This window comes from Balaenoptera ricei, chromosome 3 (genome assembly GCF_028023285.1).
Source record: "Balaenoptera ricei isolate mBalRic1 chromosome 3, mBalRic1.hap2, whole genome shotgun sequence".
Lineage (NCBI taxonomy): Eukaryota > Metazoa > Chordata > Mammalia > Artiodactyla > Balaenopteridae > Balaenoptera > Balaenoptera ricei.
In genome coordinates this window covers 127,733,624-127,748,987 of record NC_082641.1, presented here as the reverse complement: position 1 = coordinate 127,748,987, position 15,364 = coordinate 127,733,624, and the positions used below count along the sequence as shown (strand labels likewise).

The 15,364-nt window shown below is 54.5% G+C and overlaps 1 protein-coding gene across 2 annotated transcripts in view; it reads right to left on the bottom strand.

The window, feature by feature from the left end:
- SYNPO (synaptopodin) overlaps positions 1–14,602 on the bottom strand; it is a 36,477-nt gene extending 21,875 nt beyond the window's left edge. Inside the window, exon 1 of one of the 2 annotated variants that reach the window (XM_059917513.1) lies at positions 14,191–14,602. In XM_059917513.1, coding sequence (XP_059773496.1) covers positions 14,191–14,587 — 397 coding nt within the window. In that variant the 5' untranslated portion in view covers positions 14,588–14,602. Of the gene's footprint in view, positions 1–8,648; positions 8,752–14,190 lie in introns of those variants that run through there. The other variant, XM_059917515.1, reaches the window with a different exon arrangement.
- Between the last annotated feature and the right edge of the window lie 762 nt (positions 14,603–15,364).

Below are 15,364 nucleotides of genomic sequence, written 5' to 3'. Positions count from 1 at the left end.
AGAATTTCTCCGGGAGTGTGTCCAACATGCCGATTCCTGGGCTCCGCCCCAGACCCAGGACCACAGGATATGCACATTAACAGTCTCCCTGAGGGGTTCTGAAGCACAGCTAGGTTGGGGACCCAGTGGGCTTTAGAGCTCATGATTCTATAAATGTGTTTATAAGTAAATGAACATATAGGGAAATGCTTGGAACATAGTCTGGCAAATAGACCCACGTCAACAAAAACTAAGTTTGAGAAAATATATTTACATAAGTAATTATATGTAGTAATCATACACCATCCTTGAGCGTGCACACACTTCTATAGTTTTCCTAGCAGCTTCACATCCATCAGAGAAAGAAGTAGAGCAGGGATTGTGATGCTATTTTAAAGACTAGAAAACTGAGGCAGAGAAAGGTCAAGGGGCCTGGCCAGGATCTCACAGAACACAGGTCTTTGGCTCCCAGCCAGAGTCCTCGGCTCAGCTTCGTGAGATGTGCCACCTCGGGGCCTTGTCACCTCATCCCATAACGTTTTGCCTCCCAGCCCACGGCGGGCGTATTGTGTACACAGCAAACACAGTCCTTCCACTCCGGGTGCACTGACTTCTCCAGTCACTTGGGGTTCACTGACAATGGGACAACCTCAGCCAGTTAATTTCCTTCCAGCTGAAACGCCCTTCTCACTGGGTAGGGCAGGGGGTTCCCAAAGCCCTAATGCTCCACGCTACCATTTGATCTGGAATGGTCTTTCTGTTCCAGCCAACCTGAGTCCAGATCCCACCTGAGCAGATCACTACCTTGTATACGCTAAGCCTCAGTTTCCTCCTCTGCGAAGGGGTCTCCTAATTCCTATCCTTCAGGGTGATTGTGAGGATAAGGTCTTTTGTGCGAAGTACCCAGCATCTGGCCTGCAATGCTGGAGCGCCACTAACTTGCAGGCTAAAGTGTGAGCTCCTGGAAGGCAGGAACCCACACAGTGGTCATCAGGGAGCCCACACCTACCACGTGTCGTATGCTTGATTAATATGCACCCGAATGGGTGAAAAATGAGATATCATCTCGAACTTCTTCCTGATCCCAGCTCATCATTGTCTTTCATGAGCCATTTCCCAGCGTGGGGGCTGGATGCACAGAGCAGAGATGCTCGGGGCCAGAGGGGTGGGTCACGGGTCCTGGGAAGGCACTGATGAAGGCCGCTGGGGAGGGCCGTGTTCTGGGAGACCTGAGTGCAATCCTGTTGACTCAGAGGCATAAATAATGCACTAGCACATTCTCTGCTCGCCATCCTGTCATGCTAAGAATAGCACCGGCTACCCTTTCAGGGATTTCTCAGGGAACAGAGGAGGACACCAAGATGGGGACAAGCAGGAAAAGGCATCGCTAGACTGTGGACCATCAAGCGCCCTTTCTTCAAGCCCACCTTTCCAAACCCATCAAACTGAGGACCCTGGAGGTCTGAGCTGAAAGGGCTCCTGGGGGAACCTGGTCAGGAGAGGCCTGAGGAGACGGGGCACCACCCACCCTCGCCCACTGGGACTGCTTCTTTTCCTCCTCCCTTCTGATGCCCATCCCAATAAAGCCCATGCCCCTAGCCCATACCCCACGATCCCCACCCCCACTCATGTGATGAACAGAGTGGGTGGTTCCCCTCTTAATGTGTTTTCATCTGTAAGACTTTGGAGAGAGAAGAAGATTCTATAGCTTTTAATTTAAAAAAATTTTTTTAACTTTAAAAATGACTGACTTAGTGCTTCTCGTACTTTAATGTACATAGTAATTACTCAGGGTTGTTGTTAAATTGCAGATTCTGATTCAGGAGGTCTGGGGTGCAGCCTCAGAGTCTGCATTTCTAAGAAGCTTCTGGGTGATGCTGATATTGCATACATGATTGCCATACAATGAGTACAGAAAAGCTAGAGCATTTCCCTATAAAATCGATGGAGAAACCGAGGCCCGGAAAGGAAAAGGGATGTCCCCAAAAGCATACAGCAGAGCTGGGCTTCGAACACAGGCCTCCTGAATCCTCTTGGGCTTGGTCCTAGAGGGGCTTTGGGGTTGAGTGGAGGTGCCTGGAGTGGGACAGGGTTCAGGCGGCAGTTCCAGGCAGCAGGAGTCGGTCCGGGGGCAGGCCTTCATTCAGCCGAAAGCTGAACCTCCTGGGAGCCACAGGCTCCCACAAGGCGTAAAAGGAAATAAGAATCCACCTGAACAGAGGCACTCAGCTGAAGCGACTGCAGCCTCCTGCTCAAGATCATGCCCTCATCAGCTTGCATCTGAGGCCTGAGGGACTGGCACCCTCCTGGAAGGCAGGGTGAAACAGGGGGCTATTAAAATGCAAACAAGATCCAGGCAGAGGAAGGTGAGGTCTGAGCACTGTGCATTCAGTCATACTGAGAAGTGGCTGGGGGAGTGCGTGGGGCCGGTGGTGGTGGTGGGGGGCCCACTGCACTAACAGGATGGGCATCGGAAGGAAAGCAGAAAAGAAAGGAGGCAAGATCAGCCTCTAAGACCAGCACTAGGAACAGCTCCTTTTTCCTAGGCTTGGCCTCAAACCCCTTTGCAGGCTCCAGGCCCTGCATGACTAGCCCCAGTGCCCCTCCATGCCATGCTGCAGCTCCCCTCATGGTGTTTGCCCTCCCTACACGCCAGCCACGCTGGCCTTCCTTCGAGCGCTCAGATGGGAACTAAGCACTTCGCACCTCAGGGCCTTTGCACTGGCTGCTGCTTTTGCCTAGAACCCTTTCCTCCCATACCCCTCAGTTGTCCCTTTCTGGCCATACTTCTCATCCTTCAGGTATGTTTACAGGTCTCAGGGAGGGTACGCCTGCCCTGGGAGGTCACATTCCTCTGCCACAGCACCCTCTACCTCTCCCCCAAACTCTCATGAGATTTGTAATTCCATCGTTATTTGTTTTAGTGTCAGTCTGCCCTGCCCCATGGTAAGGAGGCCCCGCAGGGCAGGGACCTTGGCTATCATTTCTCTGCTATGTTCCTGCCCCCGTGCCTAGGCCATAGCTGGGCTCAATAAACATTTCCTGACTGAATGAGGGAATAAATGAATAAAAACAGTGCTGACATCTACCTCCATGGTTCCCAGTGACCTCGCTCACCCTGGAGAAGTTGTAAAGGACCAGGACTTGCAAGATTATGTGGGTCTAACCCTCTGCTCTGCTATGCTCCAGCTGAGTGGCCTTCACAGGTCATATCACCTCTCTGAATGGGGAGCGCTGTTTGTCGGGTCTAAATGAGAGGTAGAATCTGGGAAAGGCTCTGAGAGCTAGAAAGAGCTTTAACTGGTAGCTCTACTCATCCGTGTTTGAGGCCCAGAGAGGGAAAGGGCCTCATTTAAGGCCACACAGCCAGTGTGTGGTGACGCCAGACCCCCCGTGGCACAGCTTAAAGCCAACAGGCCCACCCTGGCTCAGTGAGGGCACCATCTGGCTGGAGGCGGGGCAGGGGTGGAGGAGGAGAGGAGAGGAGGTGGCTGGGAGCATCCAGCCTCAGGCCCAGAGCCAGGGTTGGGGTGGGCGGGGCCCCCAGCAGGAGACCTGAGTGGGGCCTGGCAGCTGGGCATAGGGGAGCCAACTGGCTCAAGCTGGGTGGTGACAGGCCTGTTCCACATGCGCGTGACAGTCTATTTTTTAATCAGCACCCTCCCCATCCCCCAACTTCATGTGCCCTCCTAAAGGGTACATAGTAGGAATCATGTCCTGGCTGAGACCAGGGGCCACCTTGGAGATTGGTGGGAGGGTCCCCAAGTCCCATATCTTCACGAAGCCCACAAGTCCTAAGCAGCCCAGAAGGCAGTACAGGAGACTCAGGGAGGCTGTGTGGGCTTGGGCCTGTCCCTGGACTCTCTGACCTCAGTTTACCCTGTCTGTACAGTGATGAGAGTCATGCCAGACTCCATGGCAGTTTATTACAGCTCAGGCTCTTGGGATCCACTCAAGCTTCACTACGCTAATGACGCTCACTTGTCAGGCCCTGGCAGAGCCTCCTTTGCCCACAGCATTCCCAGGGCACACATGATCCTCCCTGACCTACTCCCAGGGGATGAGGGGAGAAGATAAGAGGCTGATCTGGCTCAAGGGTCAACCTCAGAGCCCCAGACCCCAGACCCAGTGAGGCTCCCCCTTCCAGCACCTGAGGGGCAGAGATGATGAGGATCAAAGGGGAAAGAGGTGCGTTATTAAGCACGTGGCTTGGCCCCTCTGAGCCTCTGGCACTCCACCTAAGGCAGGAGAAAGCATGTCGTGCAGGAGTTAAGCACGCGGGCTTTGAGGCCAGACTGCCTAGGTTTGAACCTGGCCAGTTACCAGCTGTGTGACCTTGGGAAGCTCACTTAACCTCTCTGTGCCTCAGTTTCCCATCTGTAAAATGTTGATAATAACAGGACCTACTTCATAGAGTTGGTGACATGTAAAGAACTTAAAACACCCTGGCACATAGTAAGTTACCATAAATGTTAACTATTTTTCAAGAACTTTGGCTTTTACCTATCGAACACTCTTCGTCTCCAAGAGATTTTATTCCAGAGGATTACATGCAAGAGTCTCACGTCAGCCCACTCTCCTGTCTCTGAGGCTCATCCAGCCTGCCCCTTCCTGACCCACCCTGGTGACCACCCTTCCTGCCAGCCCAGTGGCTTTCGTGTCTGTCGAGCTCTTTCACACTCACGATCCCCTTATATCCTTCTTAGTCCATTTCATAGTAGCTCAGAACCAAAGCCTGAGCCCCAGAGGAAGCAAATGATTTGTCCAAGACCACCAGCTCGTTGGCTAAGGCTGGAGGTTCAAGTATCCATTCCTGAAGCTCGATCCAGGCCCTTTTCCACCATACTGTGCCCATCCTCCCACTATCAAACCTGTTCCTGGCTAAACGTCAAAAAGTAACATATACTGAGATATGAGTCTTCAGCGAGTGTCCCTCTTCTCCAGGGCTTGCTATTTTAACAGAGATCAAAACATTATAATACTATTTAATAGGTAATAGTTATTTTTATCATCTCATTTAATTTTCAGAACAACAGTACAAGGTAGGGTCTGTTATTGTTTCTATTTTATAGATGAGGAAACAAAAGCCTAGAAAGGTTATATAACACGCTCAAGATCTCCCAGCAAGCTGGGGAGAGAATCCAGGGGTCCAACCACAGGATCTGTGTATTAGGCTCACAGGAAACAGCTAGTACAGGAGTAGACCGAATTTTGCTTCACTTGAAGAGGCCCTGGGAGGCTGGACAGGGTAGGGTAGGGTAGGGTAGGGTCAACACAGCACCATACTATACTGCCTCACTGAGTGGAAAAGATGAAGCTAGGACGGTGGAATTTCAGGCAGTGGCCAGTTGGTAAAGATTTCATTTCGGAGAGAGAGGGCTTTTGTGAGCCTCTGGAATTACAGGGCCCGGAGGCTGTCCCCACATTGACTTCTCTGGCCACACTGGGTAGCGATTGAGCCACAGTGTCCAGGGACAGTTCACAAAGGACTCTGAGCTCACACACACACACAGGCCTGGTAGAGCCCAGCTGCCCCTGTGACCAGATCACAGGCCTGGGTTCCTTTGGGTGGACAGCCTGAAGCCCTGAGGGATGAAGGCATTTTCATAACCTACAGCCAATGCCCACCCCACTTCCTGCCCCCAGCTCTTAGTTTAGACTCTTCACCAGCCTCTGAAACACCCTTCCTCCCAACCAAATCCCTCCCATTCTTCTAGACCCAAGTTCTGGACATGCCAACTCCACAAAAGGCAGCCATGACCACACCTTCAAATAACATTCAGGGTGCTGATCCAGTGTCACCTCCAGAGAGAGGCCTTCCCTAACCACCAAGACAAAGACCCCCTCTAAGTGTTCTTCATCTTAGCAATGGCTTTTTGTTTGTTTTTCATGCTACTTTTATCTATCTGAAACTATCTTGCTGAATTCTTTGCTTCCCTTTTTCTTGCCTATTTCCCCAATTAAAAAGCAATCTTGAGGGCAGGGACCGGTCTATGTTGTTCACTATTGTAACCCCAGTGCCTAAGGATCCACGTACCCCATTGCTAGACAGGGACACTGAGGTCCATAGAGGGCAAGGGATTCACCCAAGGTCATACAGCAAGCAAGTGGCAGAGGTTGGCCTAGCACCTGCAACTCTGCACTATGGCCCAGGGCACTTGGCCTGTCCCCATCCCCACCCCAGTTGACCCTCTGTTGGCCTATCTTTTCCCTGCCTTCACACTACAGTGGGGCCAGGGCCTGCCAGTCCTTGACAACAGTGTCCCTCCACTGCCCCAGGGGCCTTCGGTGCCCCAATCTGGGCAGCCCAGCCTGCTTCCCCCTCTGTCCCTCCCTTCCTGGCATCAGCATCTCCGATGAGCTCATGTCTGGAAGCCTGGGAGCTGCCCTGAAGGAAAAGGTGCCTCCCAGGCCGGGCCCCTAGGCCTGGAGGTGTGTTCAGCCTTGTGGGATGGCAGCCCTGGCCGGTGGAGAAAGTGTGATGACCCCTGCCCAGCCCAGCGCCCAGGGCTGTGCAGTGGGCTCAGGGAGACACGTGTCATCCAGGGAGATAGAGCATGACTAGGGGTAGAGAGGAGATGGAGAAAAGGCTCCTCCTGTGCTTCTCCCATCTCTCCAGGTGCTCCTCTGCCACACTGGCCCCTCCTGCTTGTCAAGGAGCTGCTCTGTCCCAAGGAAAGGGGGCTCTGCTGCCTTCTCCTCACAGAACCACCCTGAGCAAATCTCTTCCCCTCCCCGGCCTCAGTCTCCCCAACTCTAAAATGGGGAGATTAGATAAAATGCTGACTGAAGAGGCTAGGGATCAGTTGGGAACCAGGCACCAAATGCCACAGGATTTTTTTCTTTTTTCTTTATTTTATTTTTTACCTTAGGGGAAAGGCAGCAGACAACAAGGGAGGGAAAGAGTTCACAGGCCTTATTTTGATAATGTAAATGCTGATTCCAACCACAGTTTAATTTAGGTACTAGTCTGGGGGCGGGGAACAGGGGTGGGGGGTGGGGGGAGCTGTTCCAAGGCCTGCAAAGTGGCGATGGGGAGCCAAGGTGGCATAGCAGCAAACAATTTGCTTTTGGGAAGTTCTCTGAATATCAAACTAGAATTATCCTAGTCCATTCCCCTCGTTGTACAGATAAGGAAAGAGAGGAAGAGGAACCAACCCAAGATCCCACAGGGAGACAGAGGCAGGTGTTCCCCCACCTCCCAAGCAAACGAAGCATTTTCGCCTCCCTTGAGGTCCCATTCCACTGCCTGAGATAATACAGCAAGCACTGGAGGAGCAAGAGGCCATCAGTTTGCTTGTGGTGCTGTCCCCCAACACAGGGTGGGGGTCCGGCCTGGCCTTGGTGACAGTCAGGCTGGCACCAGCAAGGCTTACAGTGCCCTACCCCAGCGTACCCTAGTCCCTCTAATCAGCATCCTGCCTCATCCTAATCGTGCAACATGACAGGGGTGGGGCAACCTCCGACTGCCCCTACAGCCACTACCAGTGCTGCTGTCTCCAATGCAGTTAGCCCCGCAGGGGCCACCCACCCACCCTCTCACTGGGAGCCAGAGAGGGCAGGAGGCTTGCCCCAAGATCACAGAGCAAGGTGGTTTACTCCAGTGCCACCTGCCACTCAGGGTAGGACGGGGACTGGGGCGCATGCCGCTTCCCCACTGGCTCTTGTCCCTGTGAACAACCCAGACATGGAACATGGGAGGTCCTGTCCCCATCCAGAGTTAGCCTATAACTTGGGGTGGAGGTGGGGAGGAGGGAGACCTTTTCTCCCGAGTTCTCAGAAAGGTCCTGTCCGGGCTCTGGATGGAGCCCCCTGATTCCACGGTGTAATGGTTAGATAGGAGCCCCGCCCTTCACCTCTAGGGCCTCCGCGCTCACCTTGGGGCAAACTGTGAGAATGCGGTGAAGAGCCCTTAGGACAGTTACCCCTCTCCCCCACAGGCACGCAGGAAAGGCCTCGATTTCCCCAGGTGGGGCTCACGCCGGTGTTCCCCGCGGTCTGCGGGTTCCGCGTCCTGCGTGCCTCGCCCTCACAGCCGGACCCGGGCGCCCCGCCCGCGGGAAGGGGTGAGGGCGCGGGCCCAGCACACGCCGTTCCCGCTGCCCCACAGGCGCCCATGTTGGTCAACCCCCCGGGAGAGCCCAACCCGCCACTTCCCGGAGTCAAGCCGTTCCCCCCCTTCCCCAGAGCGGGCCGGGGGGCGCAGACCCGCGGGCCCGCGGCTGCCCCGGCCGCGATCTGCTTGCGGGCTGGGGCTCGAGGGCTGGAGCTCCCACGCAGCCCGGCTTCGGGGCGTCCTCCCGCTGCTGAGCTGCCGCGGAGCTTCGAGATTTCCCCAGGTCCCCGCCTCCACCCCACCGTACAGGTGGGGAAACTGAGGCCCAGAGTGTAGCAGCGACTCGGCCAAGGTCACCCTGCGTGTGGGGACTGGAGCCCAGACGTGCCATCTCCACGGGCGGCACCTAGACCGGCACAGGTGGGAAGGGGCGAGGCTCGCTCGGCACCGTCACCCCTGCCCGGCCGGCGCCCCTCACTCACCTCCAGCCTCCGCGCGCGGTCCCCGAGCTCACCGGCGCCGCCACCTCCGCGCACCTGGCCACGTCCGTCAGCGCGCCCCGCCCCGATCGAGACCCCCGCCGCCCCCCCCGCGCCGGGCGCCCCCTCCGAACCTCCGCCACAGCCCACTCCACCGCCTAGCAGGCTGCTCCGGGACCGGGAGCCCGGAGAGCTGGGCGGGCTGGCGAGCCACGCTCCTGCCGCCCGCTCCCCGGGGCCCTAGCGCCGCCCTTCCCTCCCGCCCCGCCCCGCCCAGCCCAGCCCAGCCCTCGGAGGTGCGACTCCCTCCGCCACGGGCTAGGCCTCCCGTCTCCCCTCGGGTCCCGTCTCTCTCCCTCTTTCCTCTCCCTGGCCTCACTCTCTGCTGCCTGATTGTCTCTCTGTTTCCTCCTCAATTTTTGTGTCTCTCGATGGGTCCCTGAATCCTTCTGCTTTCTCTTTCACTCAGTTTCTTCATGTCTCTCCCATCTATTTCATCCCCCCCTCTTTCCTCTATCCTTCCCACTAACCCCATTTTAAGTCTGTCTTTGTGAGTCCCCATAACTGACACCACCTCCCATCTCCCCAGCCCGTTTCCTTTCAGACCCAGATGCAGTACCCTCTTAGGCCCATCCTCTCCCTCCTCAGCCCCAGTAACTAGAATCACTGTCTAGGACTTAGGCAGGTAGGACTGCCTAAGTAGGCCTTGGCAAATGGAGGTTGAGGAAGGTTGTCACCTCCCAGGCAGTCTGGGGCCATCCACTGTCTTAACTAGTGGGCCAGCAACAACAAGGGCAGTGACGTTCAGAGCCCCATGGCAAGGGTCATTGTGCATCAGAATCTAGTGGGGATGCTGTGAAAAGTCAAGATTTCCACAATCAGGTGCCCCCTCCCAGTGGTGGAGGGGCTAGCAATGGGCTTGGAAACTGGGCTGATGAGAAGCACCCTTCACGCCCCCAACAATTCTGAAACAAAGCACTTGGAAAAACGCTGTCCTGGGTTTTCACCGAAGTTTCCCTGGGTTCCAAGTACCCCACCCCTTTAACCAGGGTGGTTCCACTTCTGTGTCCTTTATGTCAAGGTTCTGTGTTTAGATTTCTGCCAGAGGAAGTTGGAAATGTGCTGATATAAGCCCACTCACCCAAGGTTCTGTGAAATGCCGAGGTGCAAGTGGCCTGGTTTTGAGACGTCCCCTGTCACCAGTGGGTGGGCTTAGAGTGCATGGGGTCAGGTGACAGAAGGGACAAACCCCTTCCCTGGCTGCTGACCCTCTGCTTGGCTTCATGGCTTCAGAGAATCCCTCTGACCCGGTGGCTGCTCTTGTGCTGGGGCTGTCCCAGGTGACAGTGGGGGGTGGGGTGGAGGTGGGCACTGAAGGGGTCCTGGGGATTCGCATCAGGCAGGGTATTGCCTGCTCTGTGAGTGCATGTGCTATAGCCCAGCCTGTGAGAAACCAGGAAACAAACTGTGTGGGAGAGAGAAAGAGAGAGAGAGAGGGAGGGAGGCTAGGATTACTGTGTGGGTGGGTATGAAAGTGAAAGAGATGGGAGAAAGGAAGGACAGAAAGTGGTTCCGTCTGTATGTGGGTATGTGACAGTGGGTGTGCAGAGTGGATATGCCTGTAGGAGAGAGTGTGTGCATGCAAGAGAGATTGCACAGTGTAGGTGTGTGAGCAAAAGAAAATGGAGAAAGGAACATGCTTTTAACCTGTATCTAAGGGAGGGAATACGTGTGCTTGTATATTTTCAGGTGGGACTGCTATGTATGCAAATCTGACACATGTGTCCACATGTGAAAGTTAAGCATGCATGGGTGAGGGGGGTGTCTGTGGGAGGGTGTGTGCCAATGTCTACCCCATGCACGGGTGTGTTGGTGTCTGAGAGCATGCATATGTGTGCAGTTGTGAATATATACACATGAGCGTTTGCATAAGAACATGGTGTGTAGACATCATTGTACATACACATGTGTTTGTAGGGAGTGTGAGCGAGTATGTGTGGGTACACGTGTGAGGTCTATGAGAACCTGTGAGCCCTGCTCCTACACCATCACCCTTATTAGAGTCACCGTGTTCGGGGAGGGGAGGGAGAGTGGGCAGCACCTTGCCGCTCTGTCTGCCCTCTTTTCCACGGGCCTGAGGAGCAGGGGCCTTGTCCTTGGCCCAGGGATCAGCTCTCATCATGGGCGCTGACTCCTCTTCTTCAACACGATAGACATGGCCAGGGGCAGGGCTCCTCTGACAACCCAGATCCACACCCCCATCTCCACCCCAAAGGCTTGGAGCAGTGTCCACTGGAGTTGGAAAGGTCTCCAAATTCTCCAGATAACCTGGACCCCCAGAACAATGGTCTGGAGAGGAGGGAAGGTGGGAATTCCAAAGCCACGGGCAGAGGAGGGGCTGGATTGGCAGTGGATCCCATGTCTCCCTGCGTGTCTCCAAGGAGGAGGGGGTATGGCTTGTCCACCATCCCTCAGAGTCTGAACAACCTTTCCCCAGCCCCAGGTGGGTAGAAGAACACAGCCTGCTGCCTTGTCTCCATGGAGACAAGGCAGCACAGAGGGTGGTTGAAAGCATGGGCCAGACCTCCCAGGGTTCAAATCTCAGCTCCTCCACCCTCTGGCCTGATACTTTGACAAGTCACCTAAACTTGTTATGCCTTAGTTTCCTCATCTGTCAAACAGATAAGAAAATTATGAACTTCAGAGGGTTGTTTAGAGGATGAAAAGAAATAACCCATGCAAAGCATTTAACACAGGGCCTGGCAGCTGAATTGAGGGGCAGAAACCCTGGGTTCCAGCTATAGCTTTGCCACCAGCTTACTGTGTGACCTTGGACAATTCACTTGCCATCTCTGGACTTAGGAATCTCCACAAGATTATCTATAGGATAATCTCAATAAGCCCTGCCAGTTATGACCACCTGAGACTTTGTGGGAAGTACAGCCTGGGTCTCTCTTGGTGAGCTATGGACTAACCAGCGCTGATGAGGAGCCCTATGGGACACTTTCCTTCCCACGTATCTTCTCTCAAGTTGGCAGCAGCTGATAGGAGGAAACTTGAGCTGCAGGCTGCTGCCCACCTCATCTCTTTGCATCCCCTGACCCTTCAGCCTGCCAAGGACCCCATTCTGCCCTGCTCAGCTGGTACTCAGGCCTTAGCAAAATGTCACTGGAACCCACCCCCCCCCCCAAGTGGTGAATACCCAAGGCAGAAGATGCCGTGACCCATAGTTAAAACTGTCAGGGAGCACTCAAGAGAGGCAGGTATAATTGCGGAAGGATGGGTGTAACTGTCTGAAGATGCTTATAATCCTTTGGCAGTAATGGGAGGAAGTTTTAAAAGGACGCCTTAATCTGCTAATAACCTGGCAGCTCCACAGGCCTCTTCCCTCTGCGTAGAGAGAAGGGACTCTGGCCACTCCCTTTCTCAAGGGAGCAGAAAGGCCAGTGTAGGCTCTGACCCAAGACCACCCAGGTTTCTACTCTCTTGCAAGACCCAGCTTCCTTTCTGCCTCCACTTCTGAGAAGTCTCCCCTGCCCACTCCATCCTCCTGAGGTTACTCCTACCTCTTCTGTCCCTAGAAATGTTCAGGACAGAACTAGATAACCATCTGGCTAGATGTTAAAGAGAGGAATGAACCAGACTGTGAGCAAGAAGAACAAGACCATAGTCTCAGCTCCAGCGCTGACTGTGACCTTGGGCAAGGGACGTAAGTCTCTGAGCCTCAGTTGCCTCACCTGTACAATGGGGAGAATAATAGCTGCCTTGAAAGGCTAGAGTAAGATCAACAAGAATGAGATACCATGAAATGGGCCAGCTCTGTGTGAGAGGCCAGCAGGAGTCAGTACTGGTAGTTTCTCCATATATGGTCTCTTCCCCTCAAGGGTGTCAGCAGTCAGCACTTGCCCGTGTAGATCCAGAGCACAGTGGTAGCCAAGAGCAAAGCCCCACATTCAAAACACTGTGATTGAATCATGGCTTTGCAGCTTGCTGGCCATGAGTCTTGGACAAGTCACTTATATTCTCTGAGCCTCAGTCTTCTCTTCTGTATAATGGAGATAGTAACAGTATGTCCCTTATGGGGATTGTTATGTGATTAAATGAAGTGATATGTGTAGAGCTCTTAGCACAGTGGACTTGGCACATGAGGGCTCAACAAAGAATAGCTCTTGTATTGTTGCGCTGACGATGATCATTTTAGTTATTATCAACATCCCTTACCTGCTTATCTAGATTACCCTACAACCTCCCGATAGCTCTATGAGGTAGATAGGGCTCATATTTTTATTTTATTTTCACAGATGAAGAAACTGGGAAGGGATTTTTGGGGAAATCCCCAAATAGTTGCATCAGGTCCAGAACCAGCACCCATGTCTCCTGACCCCCAGCCATGGTCTGTGAGAGGGAAGGGAGCAGGTCCTGAGGCTTCCGGCTCTAGGGAACCTGGATTTGGGTCGACTCTGGTGTGGAGGCCTGTCTCCAAGTTCAAGGCTGCTGGATCCTCCTGGGATCCTCCTCCTTCCTACCCCAAATGCATTGAAGGCCCCTCCTTGTTCCTGCCTGGTTCCCTGTGTGACCCAAGCCTGGGGGCCAGGGGGATGGGGAATGGTGCCCGTGGGGGGTGGTCAGAGCCTGGAGAGAATTATTTCGGAAAAGAGAGTGGGTGGGAGGCTGGTGAGACGCCAGGCTGGGTGTCAGCGACGCCTGCACAGAAATGAAGTGCTCCTTCAGTTTCCTGACGCACAAGCCCTCCCAGGCCTGTGTCCCCCGCACGCCCTGCGCCCCCGGGATCTGCTGGCAGCGGCTCCCACCTGAGCGAGCATGGCCCGGCTCATGTCCTCCCCATCTGGACCCACTTCAGCGTTGCCATGGACCCAGCGGTGGAGGTGATTCAGTGTGGGTTTCCCTGTCCCGCCCTGCTCTGCCAACTCTTGCCGCCTGTGGGAAATTGATCTTCCTTCCTTCCTTCCTTCTGTGCCATGCACACCGAGCTCTCCCCTACACAATGTCATTGAGTCATCAGTGCAGCCCAGGTGATGTGCCTCTGTCGCCTCTAACAGATGGGAAACCAAGGCCTGGATGAGGAATGTGGGCTCGACTCAGCCACCGACAGGCCGAGTGACCTGGAGCAGTCTCTTCCTCACTCTGGGCCTCAGTTTTCCCACCTGTAAAATTAGGAGGTCGGTTTAGATCAAAGGCTCAGTCTCTACCTCAAAAGCACCATGAGGGCAGGGACCACATCTGTTTCACCCCGTGCTGCACCCCCAGCACCCGCAAGTAGTTGGCACTTAGTATGTTCAGCAAGGTGGTCCTGCCTCATCAGTTGCTCAGACTCTAAGGTCATTTGTTACCACGAATGATCAAAGGGCAGACAAGAGTGAGCGATGGGCTTTTTTTAACCAAGCCCTTTCTGCTTGGCTCCCGTGGCTTTCTCTTGCTGCCTTCTCACGTGCCCTCTTTGGCAGAGAAAAGAGTGGACTTAGATGTGGTACAGCTGGAATGACACGTATGGCACAGCCTCCCCTGTCTCTCCACAGCTGTTAATCTGGGCAGGCCCGTGGGACTCTGATGGTCTCTTGTGTACCACGGGAAAATATGGTCAGGAGTGCCTGTGTTAAGGACCTGTGGGGTCCCCCATGACTCTGGCAGTCCAGGGGGAAAGGGCCATGAGCTTACCTGGTTTCTGGGCAACCCTGGGCCCAGGGCTGGGGCTGAGGCTGGCTGTCATCACCTGCTGGGCCTTCACCGTGTCCCAGTCCTGGCTGGCTCTGTTGTCATGCTGGGAACCCCCTCGTACCTCCCTGGAGCACCTGGGTGACTGGATGCTCCGGGCTCTGGGAAGCTGTGGTGCCCCTTGGGTGGCTCTGCAGGCGTTGCCCTCACTCCCTCTGGCCACTTCGTTTTCCTCCAAGTCCGTGAGCCCCGCCTCTCCCTGTAGGCCCTCCTCGCCGCCGCTCTCCTCGGCTTCCAAGGCCAGACACCTGTAGCTCCCGTCAGGAAGCCCAAATGTGCAGGGGGAGGACTTGCCTTCGCTGGGCCCCAGGGGCGGGGGTGGGAGGTGAGGGCCCAGCATGGTGCTGCCTCTCCTCAGGAGCACAGAGAAGCTGGCGCCTGGGCTGAGGCCCGGACTGGAGGCTCCGAGTAAGCCCTGGTGTCTGCTCTTCTCGGGGCCTTCTCTGGCTCTCTGCAGCCCTGCCTTCCTCAGCCGACTCACAGAGCTGGAATGGGGTCCAACTGCTAGACTTCCTGGATGGGGTGGGTGGTGGACCCCCAAGCCCTCCTCCTTAACCCGTCTCTCGTCTGTGAGGCCTCCCCTTCAAGATGATCTGTCTGCAGAGGGAGAAAAGAAACAGTGCATGAGACGGTTCGCTGCGTGTTCCAGGCTGAGTCTCTGAGACCGCTTTAGGGGAACCCTGAGAACTGAACTGACTGGGGTTTGGGGTACGGGTCTCAACGTGTCCATAGGAAAGTCCCAAGCTTCAGTCATTTGACATCCCAAATTTTTGCCCCAATTTTTGCCATATACTTATGCCACTTACACTTTATTTGCTTAATATCCTTCCATAAATCAACTTTAAATAACTTACTTCTATTACTTTAGACTTATCTTAAGCAATAATTGCAGAGAAACCACAAATATGTTGTGCTAAGTCATTTTCCCCCTTAATACACATTAAATAAATACCTAGTTATTTAAAAATATTTATCTGGGCACCTCCTAGAAAAAATTCTCTCATGTGTCACCAAAGGTACATATGCCACAAGGAATCACAGCAATGGTGGTGCAGAGGGTGCAAGACTGGGGCCAGGACCCCCTGAGGAGGCTGTGCACCAAGGGATGTGGTGCAGT